The sequence below is a fragment of the Tachypleus tridentatus genome, chromosome 6 (genome assembly GCF_004210375.1).
Source record: "Tachypleus tridentatus isolate NWPU-2018 chromosome 6, ASM421037v1, whole genome shotgun sequence".
NCBI classification, from domain to species: Eukaryota; Metazoa; Arthropoda; class Merostomata; order Xiphosura; family Limulidae; genus Tachypleus; species Tachypleus tridentatus.
The window spans coordinates 167087674-167110510 of NC_134830.1; the positions used below are offsets into that span (position 1 = coordinate 167087674).

General features: G+C 35.8%; 1 protein-coding gene across 9 annotated transcripts in view; it reads left to right on the forward strand.

Annotated features, from left to right (window-relative positions):
• LOC143254385 (rap guanine nucleotide exchange factor 6-like) overlaps positions 1–22837 on the forward strand; it is a 170432-nt gene that overhangs the window by 75620 nt on the left and 71975 nt on the right. For 7 of the 9 annotated variants that reach the window (XR_013030177.1, XM_076509486.1, XM_076509479.1 and 4 more), the window contains one exon: positions 11002–11077. Coding sequence is in view for 7 of the 9 variants with exons in the window: in XM_076509486.1 (XP_076365601.1) it covers positions 11002–11077 (76 nt within the window). In the remaining 2 variants the exon portion in view is untranslated. Of the gene's footprint in view, positions 1–9056; positions 10332–11001; positions 11078–20776; positions 22047–22837 lie in introns of those variants that run through there. The other 2 variants (XM_076509474.1, XM_076509484.1) reach the window with 2 other exon arrangements.

Genomic DNA, 22837 nt, shown 5'->3' on the forward strand with positions numbered 1-22837 from the left:
ATAGAGTTATTTGAAAAATCAAAAAGTTTTAGATGTCAAGAAGGGCACAACTATCGATATTGGAGGGGGGGCGCAGTTTAATTTTTTTATTCATTTGCCATTTTCACATCTGTTTATATTTGTACGAGTATTAAACTCAATAAATATTTTGAGTCATATAACAAAGCCTTCAATTGAACACTTTCTTTTTTGAGCCATCAAGCCTTTAATTATGTATTAAGCATGTCAATAATGTATTATATGTGATTAATACAACTGGTGGGTTAATTATATCATTTTATAAATGTGCCATATATTGGATTTGAACGTTTTTGTGAAGATGACAGAATATTTTATGTCATTGAATCAAAAAGTGTGCTGTACTTTTGAGTCAAAGTACCCCAGAACGAGAGTATGGCATACATAAAGCATAACGTTTTGGAATAACATGGGACCCATTGGTCCGGCCCGGCACGACAAAGCGTGTTAAGGCGTGCGACTCGTAATCTGAGGGTCGCGGGTTCGCATCCCCGTCGCGCCAAACATGCTCGCCCTCCCAGTCGTGGGGGCGTTATAACGTGATGATCAATCCCACTATTCGTTGGTAAAAGAGTAGCCCAAGAGTTGGCGGTGGGTTGTCATGACTAGCTGTCTTCCCTCTAGTCTTACACTGCAAAATTAGGGACGGCTAGCACAGATAGCCCTCGAGTAGCTTTGTGCTAAATTTAAAAACAAACAAACAAAACCTATTGGTCCATCTCGGATGTTTCATCCTCTAATCTAAATAAAAATATAAAAAAATAAAACCCTTTATACCCAGTCCTTATCATTCATGTAGTTATCAAACTTATCTTAAACTCATTTAATTTTACCACCTCTCCAACATCTGAAGGCAACTCATTCCAAAGGCCAACCACTCTGTTAGTAAAATGAAACTGTCTTAACTGAAGATGACTTCTACCCTGCCAAAATGTATACTTGTGTCCCCTAGTTCTACTGTTGTCGGCCTGGCATGGCCAGATAGGTCAAGGCGTTCGACTCGTAATCAGAGGGTCGCGGGTTCGAATCCCAGTCGCACCAAACATGCTAGCCTTTTCAGCCATGGGAGCGTTATAGTGTGACGGCGAATCCCACTATCCGTTGGTAAAAGAATAGCCCAAAAGTTGGCGGTGGGTGATGATGACCAGCTACCTTTCCTCTAGTCTTACACTGCAATATTAGGGACAGCTAGCGCAGATAGTCCTCGTGTAGCTTTGCGCGAAATTTAAAACAAACCAAACCTACACACATTCTAAGATTTTGTTTATCCTTAGTGTATTTAAAGAAATCCCTTCCGTTAATATCTATTTTTCAGCCAACCTTTTCTCATACTTAAGTATTCTTAAGTTTAACCAACTTGTTTGATCTTCTAAGTCTGCTGACATACTAGTCTATTTAAATTTCTTAAGCTTTTCTCTAATTTCATCTCTTAAACTTTTTGTGGGCTAACCTGTTGTTTTGTTTTTATTTGCAGCTGTCCTTTCTATAAGGAATGTGCTCATCTTGAATGTTAAAAATGTTTTTAAAATGTTCCACATCTGATCCAAATAACTCAGCTTTCAAATTCACAACATATAATTCTTGTCGTATTCCTTCAATATTTGCTTTTTTTTTAAACTTGTAATCAAAATATCATTATTCCTTATCTCCATATACAGCAAAACACCGAATCTGATGGAGCAGTAATCACTTGCACCTAGATGTTCTCGAATTTGGACCCTCATTATACAGAGGACAATTATGATAAATACATGTTTATATATTGTTCAATAATGTACACGTTCTAATGTATGTTCCTTTCGGACATTAGAGTGAGATCATTTTGTACATTTCAACTTCAACCACTTGAACGTTTTCACTCATACGTCACAGCTTCAGGCTTTTACACCGTATAAAAATTTTTATTTCCGTACCTGTAAACATATTCTGAAGACATTAACTATTTTATCCATTACCCTGTTATCGAACAGTGTTATTTAACATTTCAGTTTAACGGTAGGTAAAGTTTAGATCTGGTATTATATTTCGATTGTAAATTATCTTGTTAAACGAGAACAGTATTTACCTCCCATTCCCCACTGGATGAAAAATCGTATTTATCTCTAACTATCGCCCTAATGTAACTACAGTAGCTATAACCTGAATGAAGTATTCTTAAGAATATAATCTGTATATTTGGAATCTAAAGCTCAAATACAAACTGCCATATTTGGATGTTGTACAGGTTTCAAGTTCGTGACATAGGCTTAGTCCGTACTTAAAACGTTTGAGGAAGTGTTAATTCATTAATGGCAAAGAAATTTATACACGTTCTACATAAGGGTTAAAGGTTTGTTGTTGTTGTTTTTTAAAACTTTCATATTACTTAGCTGGAAGCTATTCAATCGTAAGGAAAGTTAAGTCAGTAAATCCTTGAATGAATAATCATATAATTGTAAAACGAATCGTTATGTTGTTTCCGGATACTGGATTTGTTGTTGTTTTCGTGCTCAATATATATTTATATATTATAATAAAGAATAACAAAATGGGTAATGATTATGTCGTTTAAGTTTCTGAACGTGTTGTCTTAAGATTTGATGTGGTAGTCTCGGGTGAATTGAAGATACTTTGGAAATTATGTCAGGATATGGAACTACCAAACACTTATTGAGACTGCTGCATGAGATTAAGAAATAGGCAAAACGTAATGAACAGTCTTTAATAAAACGTTCAACACAGAAATATGTGTGCATACTTGCTACTAAATCAAAAATTGAGTCAAATCAATCTTGAGAAAGCCCTTACCATTTGAGTAGAACTAATTAAACGAAAGGTTTCTACTTAAAGTGAAACCTCGGACTTACCATGCGCGAGTACACAGTCACGTGAATGGTCATTTTCATTTATATTACCTGAACAATCATTGAGGGGCATCGCTTTCTACAGTTCCCCGCTAGTCCAGCGGTAAGTCTACGGATTTACAACGCTAAAATCAGGGATTCGATTCCCCTCGGTGGGCTCAGCAGATAGCCTGATGTGGCTTCGCTACAAGAAAAACGCCCTTTACGTCCTGAAACAAGGTCATTGTAGCAACGTTCTCTAGAGGCGGCAATAGGTATTACCAGTGTTGTTAACAACAAACGTACTAGGGTAACTTGAAACAAAATCTACATAACGATTTTCTTGACCGCGTGTTGGTTGAAAACCTTCATATATTCAAAACTTTAGTTTCATTGACGTTTATTTTAGTGCAAAGCAACTCAATAGATTTCTGCTACCACCACCATGCATTTAGCAGGTGTAAGTCCCTAAAACTACCGTCGGCCTATTGGAGACATATTCATACCTAAGAATAAATGGTTACACTATAGACAAAAAGAAACTGTAATTCTATAGCGCTTCGCTTCTTCTTTGTGGGTATTTGGGTATGTTGAATTTTTAAATACCCAGGAGGGTCAGGTGCACAAGACCTATTCCTCCATCCCTAGCTTTCATGTCGGCTACTATTAAGTTGTTGTTGTTGTAGTGCTTTTGGGCAAGAGTATCCCACAGTACACCGGCCCTTTTCAGGGCAATGGCCAGGTATTGTCTTGATTTGCCATTTTTTTCCCTTTATCCATTTATTATTATTTTTTCCTCTTTTATTTAATTTTTAATTATTTTTTACCTTTTATTCGTTGTATATATATATATATATATATATTCCTTTAATAATAATAAAAAATAAAATGGTATAAAATAAAAAAGAAAGGAAAAGGAAAAAAAAACATTAATAAAAAAATAAATAATACTAGTTTTAAGCGTCTAGTGCATGGTGGCCAGCTTTATTTGTATTTCTTAAATATATATTTGAAGGAGAGAGGTACTTAGGACTATGTTCATCATGTACGTAGTGTCTATTCAGATAACACATTAAATCATTTTTATGCCAATTCTTATTAAAATAGTTTCGTGCATTTGCAAGAGTCTGTCGGATATTGTTTCTGTTTGTTTGTGAATTTCGCACAAAGCTACTCGAGGGCTATCTGTGCTAGCCGTCCCTAATTTAGCAGTGTAAGACTAGAGGGAAGGCAGCTAGTCATCACCACCCACCGCCAACTCTTGGGCTACTCTTTTACCAACGAATATTGTTTCTGTGTTTGCATACTTGTACATGAATGTGCATGAAGTACTACGGGATACTTTATAACCTGAAGTTAAGATTGAATTTTGTATTTTTTTGAAGTTTATTCTATAGCGCTGTGTACTTTGTTTTTGAATTTCGCGCAAAATTACACGAGGGCTATCTGCGCTAGCCGTCCCTAATTTAGCAGTGTAAGACTAGAAGGAAGGCAACTAGCCATCACCACCCACAGCCAACTCTTGGGCTGGTCTTTTACCAACGAATATTGGGATTGACTGTCACATTATAACGCCCTTACGGCTGAAAGGGCGAGCAAGTTTGGTGCAATGAGGATTCGAACCCGCCACTCTAGGATTACGAGTCCGACTCCTTAAAACCACCTGGCCATGCCGGGCCCTGTACTTTATGAAAAATGGTAGCAGCATGTACTGAAGGTTTTAGTATATTATAACTTTTGTGCTAGCTGAAGCGTTTTAAATATAATACGTCAATGAGAGATTCTGGTATTAGCGATGTATGAAATATGTGGAAATGCATTAAGGACACTAAAGTAAATATTACTGATGCTTTTGTATAAATAACATCATCACAAATTAAATTGCACGCAACAACTGCACTCAATTAAGTGTGCTGTGTGGATTTCCTGTGAAAATCTCATAAACACAACTATACCAGATTATGTTAATTGAAAGTAACATGTTTCTTGCCGACGTACGTCCCTACGGCTGTCCTCACTGTTTGTAGGGCTGCCGTAGCCTTTAAGTGGTTGAACATGTTATGCGCGTAAACAGAAATATACGACATTGCTTGGAGAACTAGTTTGTAATTCAAAGTAAATGAATTATGTCTCCGTGAACTCATATTAACCATCAAACTTTTAGTAAATTAAGTGAAGCAGAAACAAAACGTGTGAAAATAGAAATCGCCTTCATATAAATCTACAGACAAACCTAGAATGACAGTTATGACCACTAACATTTCACTGACAAAGTGCATCTCAGGTACTAAGGATTGTATATACAACTATAATTAAATGGAGCATATTTCTGCTCCCAAATATCGAATTCCTTGTTGCTTGCTGTTGAATGAACACAATTTATTGTTCACTGGTTGTAAGTAATGTATGTAACTTTCTATACCTACTACTAATGTTGAGGTAAAGCTAGATGTACTTCTCCAAATAATGAAAAATATATATTTTTATAATTGTTGGTGTATATTAAACTCATCACGCTAATGTGTTTTTTAGTGACATGCTTGTGTTTGAATGTTTTGTGTACGTTCTGGTTGACCTCATGTAACGAATAAACTTTTGGAATATGAGTAGATTTTCATGGATCAGTTCCTTAGTACAATAAGATATTATGACCAGGAGCTCATAATTTTTATGGATGTTTTATTTCAGTGTGTGTGTGTTACTGTTAAAATAATCTGAAAAGTAACGAAGAACTTGATAGTAGTGCCCAGATTATAGGGCTTTAAATTTCTGTATATTCTACCTACAGGTGTACTGTGTTATGTAACAGACAACTAAAAACACACATACGTGTAGATTAGATTTGTTATACTGAGAACGAATTTCTGTCCCTTTCTAGTCACGCATTTCAGATACCATTGATCAACAAGATACGTGTATTTTTCATTTTCTATGTAAATTATTAATTAATAAAAATAGAAGAGCTTGTGTATGTGGCTATCACAGCTCCAAGAGGAAACAATCTTTAGACCTGAAACTTTTCACGTATATTAAGAGGATTCTGAGGGTGCACATCTGAGTATTATTTTTTTATATTTGGCTAAAATATTTTGTCCATTTATTTTTTACTCTGTGGTTTTGCCAAATAATCTTTAAGCCCCCATAATTTTACTTCCTGAATGTCTGTATGAAAGTATCATATTTATTTAATTTTCACTTACTGAGTAAACAGTATGTGGGAGTCTCCTTCAAATATTCTGTTTAAATAAAAACATTGGTTAAAAAGTGTAAATACGAGAATTAAAAACAGTTTAACTGAGTTTGAGTAACGGCAACAAACAATGGGAAGAAGTTAAAAATAATCTGAAAAGCTAAATTAAAACTATACTCTTCAAAAAAAGAAACGCAAAAGGGGTATTTTTTTATTTTAAAGAGAATTATATGTAATAACGTTACAAGCTCAGAGTATGTGATGTTACACGTGTTAAGGCACTGATTGTCAAACCAAAATGACAATAAAAGTTGTGCACTTTGAAAACGGAGGAACACATCGGATTTTTCGCCAAAACGCATTAATGTCCAATAAATTTGTTTGAGAGATCTGCATGTTCTGCAAGTGCAACATGTGCAAAATCCCTATAAAAGTGACGGGTTCTCGGTTTACATAGCTCAGTGTTAAGCCACCGACACGCAATACAGTTACGCCAAGACTGACTGAAGCACAACGCAACAACGCCATTGGTCGCTTGGAAGCAGGCGAATCTCGATCAGATGTTGCCAGAGCTGTGAATGGCCACCCAAGCACCATCACAAGGCTATGGAATCGTCACCAACAACATGGATCAACTCGTGACCGTCCACGATCTGGCAGACCTCGTGTGACCACGCCCGCTCAAGATCGCTACATCCGGTTACGTCACCTTTGGGATAGGACCACCACTGCAACGTCTACTGCCTCAACCATACCAGGGCTGCGTAGGATTTCCGATCAGACCGTACGCAACCGTCGACGAGATTCTTAGGCCCCATGTGCAACCCATCATGGTGAACGTCAACGATGTTTTTCAACATGACAACGCCCGTCCTCACACAGCCCGACTCACCACTGTCTTCTTGAGACACCACAACATCAACGTTCTTCCCTGGTCCTCCAGATCACCAGATTTAAACCCCATCGAACATCTTTTGGATGGGTTGGACCGACGTCTGCGACGGCGACAACCTCAACCGCAGACTCTACCTCAGCTTGCAGCAGCTTTGCAGGCTGAGTGGACAGCCATTCCACAGGATGTGATTCGTCATCTCATCGCTTCCATGGGCAGGAAATGCCAAATAGTTATTGATGCTCACGGGGGGCATACTCGTTATTGACGTTGAGTGACGTTAAACTTCACCTAGTGAGCGTGGACTTCGCCTTTGCAGACTTTAGATGTTCAGCAGTGAATGTGCACAGTTTCACACATGTCATACAGAACTACCCGGAATAAACTTGTTAACAAGTTGTCTCAAATTTTGCCTTTTGCGTTTCTTTTTTTGAAGAGTATATTTGCTTTTGAAAAGAGTTGGATTGAATTAAGTTCGGGAATGACAACTGGCAAACCAGTTAAAGAATCAACGCGTTGGGGTAGCTCTAGAAGTAACTGATATGATGAAGACGTTGACTGGAACACTGAGACCTCTTTGAATCATGAGAGGCTCTTAGGATTCCCCAACGGAGCATGGGCATGTTATGCTAAAGTCTCAATTTATAATCTTTCTTAAAAGATGTAATTGAAGCTAGTGTCATATACATTATTTAATTATTCAAGTTTATATTACTGGTTATGATGGCGGAACCAGGGGGGCAATTTGGGCACGTGCTCCCCAATTTTGACCCGTTACGAAGTATCCCTTTGAATGGAGAAGAGAATATTGTATATAAATTTCATGGAATCTCACTGTTTCAGTTTTGATTTCAGTGTTCACGGTTAACGCAGCAATTAAGGTGTCCCCAATCGTGGGTGCCCCACCACAAATGTGTTCTTTCTCCTGATACAGCACTTAATATAGGTTAACAAAATACTGAGTAATTATTCTGCTTCGATATCACATAACCCTGGGTGTGAGGATATTATCACTGATCCTTAAATTGTAACTTGTGTTTCTGTATGAAACGATGAATAAAGTTCGTTACGGATGAAGACTATGAGTCTTCAAACACAATTAAGTTAAGTATGAAAATTTCATAATTTGTATACATGAAAGTTTCATTCTCTTCTTAGATTTTTTAAGCTTATATCGAAACAAATGACGTCACTGTGAACAGAATTATCTAACGTAAGATAGTTCAAAATACTACATTTTCATAACGTTAAAAACGCTGTAAAGACATGTTCACTTAAAATCAAATGCTGTATATAACAACGTATTTAAATAATATCTTTATAAGACATAGTATACATTGTGGAGCGCCTTGTATAACGTTATTACTAACTTGCAGGCCGGCATTGGCAGGTGGGTTAAGGCGTTCGACTCGTAATCTGAAGGTCGCGGGTTCGAATCCGTGAGGGCATTATAAAGTCGTGGTCAATCCCACTATTCGTTGGTAAAAGAGTAGCCCAAGAGCTGGCGGTGGGTGGTGATGACTAGTTGCCTTCCCTCTAGTCTTACACTGCAAACTCAGGGACGACTAGCGCAGATAGCCCTCGTGCAGCTTTGCGCGAAATTAAAAGAATACCAATTCAAATCCTAACTTGCAATAATTTAAATATATTTAATGTATTATCATGATTGTTACCATTCTATATGTTGTATATAATGCTGTTAGCTCTAATACCAAGTGGGCCTTTCTTGTAATTCAGAATCCAAACCTTTTTCCCACATAGTGTTTATTTTCACTTAACTCGTCGGTATATTCATTTACTCTATCATTTATAGACAGTGTAGAATATTCCACAAAAGTATTTTTTTAAATCACTTCTGAGTTATTTAAAATATGTAATTTTATTTTTTGTGCGTGTCTTATACAATGTTAAATAGGAGTTGTCGAGTATCTTTCAGTATAATGTACAAGTATACATACAGCAACTTAAAAAAAAAACAAATCAAACAAATAAACTCATCGTTATGAGTAGGTGTTTTGATTATATAGAAACGGATTACTGAGACAGTTGTGCCTACGATATTTCCAGCACTTATGTTTACATATGCACTGTCTAGAGAAAGTTGAAGGCCACGTACATATTTCAGAGTTGCTATTTCAAAATGCATCATCCTTGTATGCAAGCGTCTCATTATTAGAATTATTACTGGTAATCAAAACGATCCTCAGTAATGCCCGAACACAGTAAGATGAAGAGTTAATACACGGCGAAGACTTCTGTAGTTCATATATGTAGCGACGGTCCCCCTAAGTGAGCGAAGGCGGTCTGTTTCTCTCTCCCCCCCCCCCATTTTTTTTTAATAGGTTGAGTTTCGCGTAGTTTTAGTGGTGTGTTATTCGGCGGTACACGACTCTATACTAACTGATTTGGCGGGCATTTTAGGCACTTAACCGGTCCCTTGGTGTGTCTGTACAGTCTTAACTCTTAACCCCCCCACACAATTAGCTCTGTGTGGTGCTGGTCCATCTGTATCCCTCCTGCCTCGTCATTTTCCAAGCTTGAACTGCAGCATCGTACGTGTGTCTCGCGGACTTTGTTCTTAAAGAAGATGTCACGAATATTTCGCATTTCATGACCACTTTTAGTTAAACTATTTCTAGATGAGTTCGTTTTAACTGAAGCGAAATACCAGTGGCTGCTCTTCTGCGTTTCCTGAGTTTAACTGTAACTTGTGTGTATGTTTCGAGTTGCTATGAGCGAAATCTAACGTGTTTTGAACTCGTGCGTAGAGACGTCTGTTTCGAATGTGTATTTATGTTTTATCGTTACTGGAATAAGCCAGTACTGTAACATTTTGTTGCCAGCCAGGCCTTTGTTTCTTGAAATGTTAGCATGAAAATTACATGCCACGTTCGAAAAGTGACACACTTGCTAATAAATTTGTTTCCAATGTTAATATCACGTAATTCACATTGAAATGTCACGTCTGTTCAAAGTGCAAGAGGAAAATGCGTGGAGAAATATAAGGACCGTCGACAGTGATCGTAACCGAGTTGTATACTAGCTGGTTGTGTGAGTTAAAGTTCCTTAGATCCTCCGTATGGTGATACATATAAATACGAGGTTGGAGTAATGTTCCACTTGGTTTATTCGGTTTCGTATTTTATTGTGAATCTGTACTGTTAAAAAAAAACACTCTTTGCGTTTCACGAGTTCGCGTAACATTGAACAAGCTTCATGGCTGTATTGGTAAATCAGATTTCGATTTTTTCTTCGTATGGAACAAAGTTGTTTGTTCGTTACAGTTTTTGATTGACCCAAATCATCACTCGCAGTTTTGAATCGATTAATAGTTATTCAAGATGTTTCCGTCAAGAGAAGCTATGGATAAGGTTATCGCAGAACTGAGGAACAGCAATCGGTTCCAAAGGTTTAGTGTTGTTTTATTTATTAAATTGGAAAAATGTAATGTGTATAACTTCCTCTCCTTTCCTCATATTTCTGTAGCTATTTATCTTTTTCTGTCTATCTATCCTTCAGCGTTTCTTCACTTGTTTATCCTTGTCTATACATATTTATATGTTATGAAGTGGCTTTTCATTAAATATTTTTTGCGGTTCTTACGTATCATGATCCTGCTATAGTTATACTTTACATGAGTACTCTTCTTACAAAAGTTTTGTTATCGTTTCTAATTGGCCCGGCATGGCCAGGTGGTTAAGTCATTCGACTCGTAATCCGAGGGTCACGGGCTCGAATCTCCGTCACACCAAACATGCTCGCCCTTCCTGCTGTGGGGGGGGGGCGTTATAATATTACGATCAATCCCACTATTCCTTGGTAAAAGAGTAGCCCAAGAGTTAGCGGTTGGTGGTGATGACTTGCTGTCTTTCCTCTAGTCTTACACTGCTAAATTAGGGACGGCTAGCGCAGATAGCCCTCGTGTAGTTTTGCGCGAGTTTAAAAAAACAAACAAACGATTGTTCCTAATTATTTCGCTATTCAGAATTTTAAACTGAGTTCCAGATCAAAAAACTGTGTGCAGTTGATGTGCATATTTAGTATTTTTATATACCTGAATAATCATTGTTTTATTTCAGTTTTGGAAAGAGGTCAGTAGAAGGTGGACGGCGAGTGAGTGAGTGTCTTATTTTGGAATCTTCTGAAATGATAGCGGTAAGTCTCTTTAATACATATATGTATATGGAATGTGTAGCTTTGCATGTGTGAGATTAGACATTTGTGTCTATCCGTGATTAATTACCAGTTCTGCAGTAAAAAAAAAAGAAATCTATGTACAAATAAATTGTGTAACATTTTATCAGTTTTTAATTCGTGTAACTTATTAAATAATGATAATAGTTTTAGAGTGAATTTCTGTATATGCAATCCTGCCCAAGCAGGAAAAAAAATGTATAGTGACGTTCCAGTGTGTTTATGCATAGGAACAAATACGACTTCCAGGCTACATTTGACGAAATATATGCACTACTGTATTTTATATGTGAATGGTTATTTTGCCAGTTTCATGTGATAATAAGCAATATTAGTGCAGTTACTGTTAGAAAGAACATAATTTTTAAATTAAATGCGTAAACAAGTTAAACATGAGTTTATGTTTGAATTATTAGTGGGAAAATAAAATCTAATTCGTTTCAGATGTCCGGGATATATATTGGTGTGTGATCCCTCTTGGTAAATAAGACTCGATTACGAGTCGAGCACTTTAACCACCTGGCCATGCCGGGCTAAGATCAGTGTGTGTCTTTGTGCTAACAACTTGACAGAAAAACTCATTTATGGTTTTGAAGTTCTTAATAACCTGAAACCAAGACTTAAATATTACGGTCGTTTCTGCTAAGCACTTGAATTCCGAGATAAAGTGTTCTGTGTAATATTACCTCAAGGGGAACACTTTCAATGAGTTTCTTTACTAGAATATTCGCACAAAGCTACACAAAGGACTATCGGCACTAGCCATTCCATGATTTTGAACTGAAAGTCTGTAAGAAAACAGCTAGTTAACTGCACACACCGCCAACTCTTGTGCTATTTAAATTGTTAGCAATGGAAGCACTATATACACATAAATAGTCATTTTTGGTAAACATTTATGCTGTACAAACACCATTAAAATGTGTTTATTTTGTAGTACATTATAGTATATGGATGGATTAAGTCAGATATATTTCAAAATATATGTTATACAATGTAGTATTTGATACATAACTTGGTTTTAAATAATCTTGTACAGTGTTTTTCTAACAGCAGTTCAGGTCGCGAGCAGGTTTCCAAGGGGGGTTCTGAGGTGAGTTTAACTTTTATTTCTATTTTTTGGGTCCCCAAACTGTGCAAGTCTCATTTATTATGTGCTATGATGAACTACACCAAGAAACTTCAAATGGCCATAACGACCATATCCCGGACGCGAGGATCGTCTCGTAAACCTGGCTAAGAGACATTGTTCTAGTATTTCTCGTTGCTTTACTAAATTTATACAGAAAGCCTTTCTTAAGTCTATTTTTATCTTCAGCTGTATTATCACAAAGCTAATTTTTTTATTAAAAGAAAATTTAATACTTTCTTTAACACATTTACAGTATTTAAATGTAAACTTTTTTTTTGCATAGCTACACAAGGGCTATCTGTGTGTATCTTTTCCTAATTTTGAACTGATAAACTAAACTACACCATGCACTACGAGCTCTACATAAGGCCACTCTTGTTTGACCATCATTCAAACCATCATTTGACCACATACTACCTCAAACTGTTGCGGGTGTTTTCACAGTCTGGACTTTATGAGTTATTTTGGATTTACAGTTAGGTTTACAGTTATTATTCGGTACGTCGAGATTATTCATATCTTACTCTTAAAGCGAGGTTAATGTTGTTAGTGAAGATGATCGTGACGCAAATTGGAATTAAATCATGGTAAGGTGAATCTAGCATGACCTGATGGTTAGGACATTCGGCTTGCGACATGTGAATCTTGCACTCAAATCGCCTCACCGAACATGCTCATCCTTTCAGTCTAGGTGGCGTTATAATGGTGAGGTCATTTACACTATTGAATGGTAAAAAGTAGCCCAAGAGCCTACGGCTGATGGGTGAATTTCTGCCTTGTCTCTAGTCTATCACTTGAAAAGTAGGGACGGTGTCTAGCATACATATTTCTCGGTAGTTTTGCTCAGAATTTAACAAGCGAACAAAAAGGTTGTTTATAATGTTCACCATCAGCTTTGGATTTAAAGACATTCAACAGCCAACGGCAGGTAATATTATCAACCACCTTATTTTGAGAAATCCAAAAGAAAAGTGCAGTGTTAAGAGTAATTAAACATCATACTTTTTGTTCCCAGTCATATTTTTAGAAAAATAAATAAACCAATTAAATCATTAGGAGAGCTGTAAGCATTCTTATGGTGAGAAATACAGAGCAAAATGATTAAAGAGGTTTCTTTGTAATATTACAAAGTATAAAAGAATGAAAAGTGCTCATCACACTCACTAGAACTAGCCTTTGTAGTTTGTTAAGAGTAAACAAACGACATAATATCAATATATCTATATATATGTATATTATGGGAGAGTGAAATTAATTCATGTATTTATTGTTCCACATATGTGTAGCTTTGAACTGTATTTTCTGTTTTAATTGTTTGTTATTGTTGTATGGCACATGTTTCTTAACTGTTTTAATGTATTTGCTGCATGTGGCTGAAACCATTCTTTAACCAGTATTTGTTTTAGCTTTTTAAGATATTTGAACAATCCTCTCACAGGGTTTTCTGTTTATCCACTTAGTTGAACACTATTCAGCCCCAAGCTAAGCACTTCCTACACTTTGAAGCAATTCACTAGAAGTAACAATAACACCATTGCATCATGCACAAGACCTCTTTGGCAGTGGATGTGACAAATATAGTGTGGTTGACATATTCACCTCTGCTTTCATTTCATGGGAAATACTTCTGTAAGACAAGAACCTTCTGATGAAGGTTATTGTTTTTATTTATATTTTGAAACTGTTGGCATGTAATATATTTACACTGGAACTTTTCTGCAATATTGAGACTTCCTGGTGTGTGTGTCTATATATACAATGGCCTGCAAACTATTTTCCCCCCTGCAAAGTTTCCACATTTTGTTGCTATCTGAGCTCGCAATCATGAAAGTTTCAAATGGGACTTTATATTTAGAATCTATACAATATACTCCAAACTGAGAAACCAAAGAAATGCTGATATTATGTAAGTTAAGTTTTCAAAGAAAATTAGAATATTCCTAATTTAATAAGTATTCAACCCTTTTGCTACAGCAACCCTAAATCAATTCAGGTGCAAAGGATTAATTTGTAAGATCACAAAATTGGTATAGTAGACTCTATCTGTATGTAGTCGACGTGTTTTAACATGTCTTCGAAGTAAATGCATTTTTTCAAGCAACAACTCGCATAGTGATACAACAAAGCAACCATGGAGACCAAGAAGCATTCCAAACAAATCAGGAATAAAGTGGTAGAGAAGAACAGATCAGGTGTAGGTTACAAAAAATGTCAAAGTCAGTGATTATCCCTGCAAGTACAGTGAAGTCCATCATTAAGAAGTGGAATTTGCTCCATATCACTCAGTCACCATCCAGATCAGAATTTTTTTCCAAACTAAACAGAAAACTTGTTAGGTATGCCACTATGAAGCCAACATTGGCTTTGGAAGATTTGTAAAGTTCTATGTCTGAGATTTGAGGCATTGTTTTCACATCATCAATATTTTGGTCCCTACAAAAAGCTGGCCTTTATGGGTAGGTGATAAGTAATAAACCATTACTGAAAAAAAATGATCTTACATCTTATGTGGAGTTTGTGACAAAGTATACTGCAGACAACAAAGCAGTCTAAATTTTGGTCTAAATTCAAAGTGTTATATCTGGCACAATCCTAATACAGCATCTCCCAGTGAACAACATTCTAACTGTCAAATATGATGGTAGCAGCATCATGTTATGGTGATGCTTCTCATCAGTAGAAAGTGGGAAGTTTGTCAGAACTGAGGGGAAGATGGATGGTGCAAGGTATAGGTGAATCCTAGAGGAAAACCTGCTTGAGTCAGCCATGAATCTAAAACTCTGTAAACAAATTCATATTTCAGTGGGACAATTACCTGTAGCACAAGGTAAAAGTCACACTGGCATGGTTTGAAAAGAAGAAAGTGCATGTCCTGGAGTAGTAAAGTCAATGTCCTGACTCTAATCCGATGGAAAATTAATGGTGAGGCTTAACAATTGCAGTCCATCAATGATATCATCAAAATTTGTGCAATTTTGCCAGGAAGAATGGGCAAAAACTACACCATCCCATTGTGCAAAGCTGGTAGAGATCTATCCAAAATGACTCATAGCAGTAATTGCTGCCAAAGGTGCTTCTACCAACTTCTGACCTAGGGGGCTGAATACTTATTCTTTTCATACTATGGGTATTGAAACTCAAATTTTAGGGTCACAAGCCCTCAGATGTACTGCTGAGCCTTTGGGGGCACAGTTTTAATAAAACAGAAAGTAAAATACAGTAATCTCTAGACAACAATCTGTAGAGTTTCTAACTTCAATGGTGATCAGTGGTAGATAAATTAAGTAATATAGTCAGATCATAGGTAATTATTCTAAGTCGAAGATATTCTGGAGCAAGAGGAAGAATAAGAAATCAGATATTTTTATCTGTTTAACAAATAAATACAAATTGCATGAATTAAGTATTCAGCAGAAATACATGTAAAGGTGTTTAGACATAGAAATGCATGGTAAACTGTTCAGACATTTTGTTTTTTGTTTGTTTTTTAACAAAGAAAATATAATAAAGATATTAATCTTAGTGAAACAACATATTTTGGTCTTTCAATTGGAAACTAGACTGTGGACATAATGTTCCATGGTTTATGCCATGGTCTTTAGAAAAAGAGCCAGTCTTGGACCTAAAGTACCATGGTTTGTGCCCCTTTTAGCATAAAAGAAAAAAAATCTTATAACCCAGTTAAATGCTGTGGATGCATTATGATTTTTTTTTCAAGTCCCACTATTTAGTCTGATAATAGTTGGCTGTGGATGATGTTGACAAGTTGCTTTCACCATAATATATCACTTCAAGGGACAGCTACCACAGATGGCCTACAAGTGCTTTGCACTTAATTCAACAAAGAAATTTTAGAACAGTGGCACCAAGTGTTTTGGAAAGATGCACCTAATTTGAACTGTTTGGTTCCAACCGATGGGTGTATGGTATCCAAAGAATCAACGACAAGATGCATAAGAATTTTGTGTCAATAGTAAATCATTTAGGAGGCTCTGTGATGGTTTATGACACAATACCTGCAAATTGTGTTAACCATTTTCACAAAATTGTTGTAATCATGAATGAACACAAACACTGCAGTACACAGTCCATCATGTTATACCCTCTGGAAAGAAATTGATTGGAAAGAATTGTCTATTTCAAAATAATAACCCTAAACACACTTTCAAGAAATGTCAAACTTGTTTGGCAAAGAAAGAAAGTTCAGGATTTCCTTGGCAAGTGTATTGACTTTTACAAAGACCAGAATTTAACTCTGTAAAACAAATGTTGTTGGACAAGTTATCCTATAGAAAGCTTTTGGATACAGCTTCACAGAAGGAAACCAGATTACACCAGATACTGTGAGAAAATACACAGGCACAGTGCACAAAGATACCAATCTGTTATTAATACTAATGATGAACCTACTAAATATTAGTATTATTGAAGAAACTTACACATTTTTATATGTCAATTTTGTAATAGTTTTCCATAAAACATATTTCCTATAATTACTAGTTCATTTTTTTAATAAAACAGTAAATGTTGGTATATAACCACATGTTGTAGTACCTTATCCTAATATAGGAATTATTTTTCAAAAATTTTTATTTATGCAGTTTCCACAGTTTGTGCTAACCAAGAAAGTAGAAAAGTTTACTTTGCTTTAGCTACCTAATGTTCCATGTCATTCACCTAGAGTAGCAACTTTTATTTTTTCATGATAAAGAGAGCTGCAATATCACCTGTGGTATGTAAAGTTAAGTAATTGTCTTTTGTATTAATATTCAATTGATCTTATGAGACTATGACATCCTTTATCTTTCTCTGGGGATGATAATTTAACGGGTTTGAGATAGTAGCCCTGGGTTTTATTTTAACGAAGTAACTAACTAATTTATTCCGTCTGGTACAAACAATATTTTGACCAAGTAAGCTTAAAACAATTCAAGAAGGAGAGAAAACCTCATACCTAATTCTCCATTAAATCCTGGACTAGAATAGTAAACATACGTTTCCCATTATTTCTTCCTGTGCATACCTATTTATATATAGTAGCATAACTTAGCAAGATGGTTTAGAGGTAAGTTTTCAGATTTCTAGCAATAAAACTCGGAGTTCAGTCACTGTTGTGGTCACAGCTCAGATAGTTCAGTTTGTGACTTTAAGATAAAATAAATCTGGTAAAGTTTTATATAACTGTTTTCAAAGAACCTAAAAATTTATAACTTTCGCCATCGTTTGCTTCTGATATTTGTTTTGTATGACTCCCATTTTTTTTTTCTCTCTTACGTTTTCTCCATCACATGAGAGGAAACAGGAAGAGGGTATAAACTACACTAAGTAGTTCCGATACATGAAGATCATCCTATATATCGAATGTAGAATGAATGTGCTTACATCTTTTCCTTTTTGTTAATATATGGTTCTGTATAAAATAAAATTTCTGAAACTTCTTACCGAAGACTTAAAACGAGGCTTGAGATGCTTGGTTAACACTAGTGAGAATTTTAGTTCTAAATAATAAAAACGAAACAGCATTAAGAATTCAAACTTCTCTGTAAAATATTAACATTACGTTTACAGAACGTCGCCGTTCTAGCCAAAGCTTTAAGTTTACTACGTACTTTAAGAGAATGACGTTTCGAGCTAATGCTATTCGTCAGATCGTACATACAACTCGAAACGTCATCCTGTTATAGGTAATTGTTTAACCTGTATTTAATTTCGATAACTTTGTCGCTCATGCAGTTAAATGTATATAACCATTTAGGTTTACTACACCAAGTTCCTTTTCAGTTTTAGTACTTAAATATTTTTTGTGCATACTGGGTTATCCGTTCTAGTTTGTCAGACTATGAATCCGACAGTACATGAACAACTAGGTATAGTTGCAGTAAAATCGCACAATACAGAAGTGACGGTCAAACCACACTTTGCGATTGTAGCAGCCCGAATATCTCCCATTGGCCTAGCGATAAACTATAGAGCTTATAAGTTTAGTATTCAGAGCTCGATTTATCGTGGTGAACATAGTGCGTATAGACCATTATGTAGCTTTGTGCTTTACAAATGAGGCATTTCAAGTTGGAGGTAGGTTTATTAACTGTCTGTTTTATTTTTTATCTATCATTTCAAGATTAGTAGTGGCTGGTACAAATAGCCCTTTTGTAGTTTTGCGCGAATGTGTCAACCAACCTTTTAACACATTGATGAATTTAAGAAATGTACCATGAAAACACCAGAAGTTGTCATCAGTTTGTATCCAGTACAGCGAGTCAGAACGTAAAACATTGAAAAGTAGAGATATTTCGATTATGTTTTAAAAATTTATTTATATAAGTACGATTGGTGAAAGTGAGTATAGAAATAGTGAATAAAATGAGCATATGATTAAAATAATATGAGACTGTCACCCTATATTATTTGAAAATGAACTGCACTTAAGTACAGGTTAGTTACATGCCGATAGTTTGTACTGTGATTGGCTGTTACCCAATCACTCACACAGTGTCATACCATCATATTATGTGTGAACTTACAGTTGCTCATACTATTCTGAGCAATAGTATCTTGTGGAGCCTGTTGCTCCAAGAACAGAAATGCCACATAACAAACATCTAGAAATCAATGTGAGTTCCAGCATGGCCAGGTGGTTAGGGTGCTCGACTAGAAATATGAGGGTCGCGGGTTCAAACCCCGTCACACCAAACATGCTCGCCCTTTCAGCCATGGGGGCGTGATAATGTCACTGTCAATCCCACTATTCGTTGGTAAAAGAGTAGTCTAAGAGTTTACGGTGGGTGGTAATGACTAACTGCTTTTCTTCTAGTCTTTCACTGCTAAATAAGGGATGGCTAACGCAGATAGCCTTCATGTACCTTCGTGAGAAATTCAAAAACAAACAAATAAATACTCCGAGAGATTGAGAGGAAACTGCTTTCATCAGTAAGAGCGGTGTGGTAACTATTAGTTGGTGATAGAAGTAGTCAATCTAGAAAGGCCGACTCTTGTATTGTTCAGTAACTCGGTGTGTGCTCTCTACTTGATACAGGACAATCCAGTAGAGATCTTGTTCATGGCCAATTGTAAGTACAAGTGAATGTTACCTCCAAAACAGTAAGATAAAGATACAAATTAGCATAAGTGGCCTCAAAAGGTTCTCACAACATACTGCAATAATAGTGGAAGAGATTCAAATTATTTGGCAACAATCAACCATTATTTTTATCGGTAGCGGAGGGAATAATGGTATGACATTCAATGTGAAGTATATCAGGGAACTTGTACAAATATGAGGTGCCTCTATTCAGAACTGATGACACTGTAACTGCTGACAGGTTATTCCCTTAGGATCAAGACCTGTCTGTTGTGCAGAAATTCACTTGTCGACAAGACAGTAATTCCAAACATACAATAAATGTAGTACAACTATAGCTAGAGTAAAAAAACAGGTTAATGGAACACTCATATCGTGGCTTGACCTAAAGAAAGTTCCAGTATGAATAATTTTACAGTTTTATTGTGTTTCATGCAAACTAAAGAAAAAACTACAACAACAACCGGATAACTTTGCTTCCTATGGGTAGTTGCTCTAAACACTGAACAATACTTCACAGTCAAACACTGACAAAATTATGGTGACCTAAAACAAAGGGTATGTGTATTCTGTGTTTAAAGGGAATACAAAATATGGATTATACATCTTTTCGCTTTGCTTTTACATTTTCTATAACAATGTGTGATACAAATGATAAGTTTCTGTTTTTAATTTTTATAACTAAACGATGTAAGTCATCCGTCGGCTTTCATAATTATTTTCAATAAATCATCTGTTCTCATAACCTACCTCAAGTTATTATTAACTCTCATAAATATTTCAACAAAACTGCTCTTTCTATTCTAGTAAATAAAACAAATTCTGCTTCTGTAATGACAAAATCGAAAAGGATAAATAAATTTGTCAACGTTTTGACCAGAGACTTTCAGTGAAATTTATTATCATAATTAAGTTAGTAATTTATGAACATGACAATGACGGAGTAATTTGAATAAGTGTAATCGATTTCACAAAGGAATAAAGATGGCGCTATTCTTAATTATTAATATTTGCATATATAAAATAAAAGTACGTTTTCTGTGAAAAATTTATAGAAATAGCTAATAAACTATAATATGGAACGAGGGTCGTGTTTGTAGCGTTAGTAAAAATTGTAACAAGTTTTGTTCGTATATTTGTTACCTACGTGTTTAAACAATATTGATATAAATTTGGAAGAAGTGATTTTTAATACATTCTGTTCAACTAGTAATATTTAGTATCTTTAGTGAAATCATTCCATGCTTCAAAACTAAAACAAATTTATTTGAGCGGGACTTAGTACCTACCACTTGTGACCTCTCTCTTTAGTTTTCACTAATTGCTTGTATGACTAGTTTTGGTCTGTAGAGGGCGGCGAAGGAAGTCCTTGAAAAAGCGTAGAAGTACTTGAAACTGATATGTAAGTTAATTCAAGAAAAAAAACAAAAGTAAAGACGTTTACAATACGGACAAATCCGTGATGGCAAATTGTTTAGTTGCCTTTTATGAAGAGTCAGTCGGATACTACGAAAATATTCGAAGGATGTAAGGTTGTTAAAGAAAACAACAGATAACTAATTTTAAAGTTACAACCCTTTTTAAGCCAAAAGTTTTAAAATAAGTATCGTTGAAATGAATGTTTGGAGTTATTGGGAAACTATGAACTTATGAGTCAAAATAGAGAATCATGTTACATCAACCTCAATACATCGGCCATATCTAGTGCCGACGAAGCCTTTCGTCAAGTGCCAGGGATTATCATAGCGGCTAGGATACTACGGGCAGTGCCTACATCGCTCAAAAATAGTCTTCTTATCAGGGTTAAAATAAATAGGAACACGTTCATTTATTTGTATCGGTGTAGGGTATTAAAATGAAACGATTAATGGGACGACGTTCTTTCATTTCTTAAATTACAAACACAGGTTTCTGAAGCTAGTTCGGGCTACAATGAACGTCACAACAGTTATGCTGCTTTCGTGTAAGAGCGTTTACAGTATTCATAGAGTTGGGTAGACTAAGGCGACTCACTATACCAACGTCTAAATAGGCTTAGTGTACAGTTGGAAGATTATTAACGTGGAAAGTGTTATGACTCTTGAGAGTAATAGGTGGAAAAGTGGGTTTTGTAGAGATTGTTTCTTTTAAATGTGTCATAATCTCAAACGTCTCTTAAGAATAGAAGGGTTATGTTTTTTCTTACTAGTTATACCATAAATAGTATGAATTGAACTCCATGTGACGAGGGTACAGGGTATGTAAATTAAATTATTTGTGTTTACTGGTTATTAGATGTGAAGGAAATGTTGTTTGGCAAAGAATTAGTGTGTGAGTGTGTTTTCTTACAGCAAAGCCACATCAGGCTATCTGCTGTGTCCACCCAGGGGAAACGAACCCTTGATTTTAAGTTGTAAATCCAAAAACTTAACGCTGCCTCATCGGAGGACTAGAATTGGTGAAATGGTTTGCTGTAACCATCAGATAAAGGCCTTGAGCTACATTACATACAACTATCTCAACTAGTCAACTAATATACATTTTCGAGCGTACTCAGTGAATAACGATTCGTATTTGAGGAAGCTCTATCAGCCATAGCTTAGTTTCGTAGTAGTGTAGTGTGTGTACGTAAGTATTGACGGAATTTCAAGGCCGGGTAGTTAGTTGTACGTGTACGTGTTTAAACATGGCAAGATCGTGTTTGTTTCAATGGAGTGTCTTGAAGAGACGAAGTTTGGGTAAGTGGTGCCAATGCTCTCTTATTCAGCTTGAACCTTTTAATTGTTATTTGTGTTCACGTTGCTTGAATTGCCACATAATAAGCTTACTTATCACTTAACCATATAGTACGTAGTGCTATTAGCCATGCAGCGTACGTAGTATCAGCTTCATATAGCTTGTTACAGATAGAAAGACAAACACAACTCATGATGAATTCAACCGAATTTAAACCCTACATAACGTAAATATGTCTTATATACTGAACGTTACCTAGGCCTTACAAGGTTTGTGAAAGTGACTTTTTCCTACTTTCTTAATAGCTGTTAATTAACGTTGTTTTCACAGTTTGAATCTGAAAGTTTGTTTGTTGTGAAGCGCACTTTGTGCTGTGTCCACCATGGCTATCGAAACCCAGACTCACCACTGAGCCCATCAGCGGGCAACTCTGATAATTTAGCGGTTGGAGACTGGTATGTAAATCAGCTGTATTTTTTCAGAGAAGAAAGGTCACTCCACCTTTTTGTTATTTTGAGATCTCCATCAATATATCTTTTTACTAGCATATAATATAATTGATTATCTCTGTTTATTAGTTATATTCTTTAAACTGATGTGTACTGTTCCATAATTAAACATATCTTATAGTATTGATAAACATTTTGAAAGCGTAACTTTCGTGAAGCTATATTTATTTACCACGTTCCTGATTTTAATATTAAATTTATATATCTATTCTTCTAGTAACGTCAAAGTTAACACGACGTTCTGAATCCCCGGCACCTAATATGCTCCCTATTTCAGCCGTGAG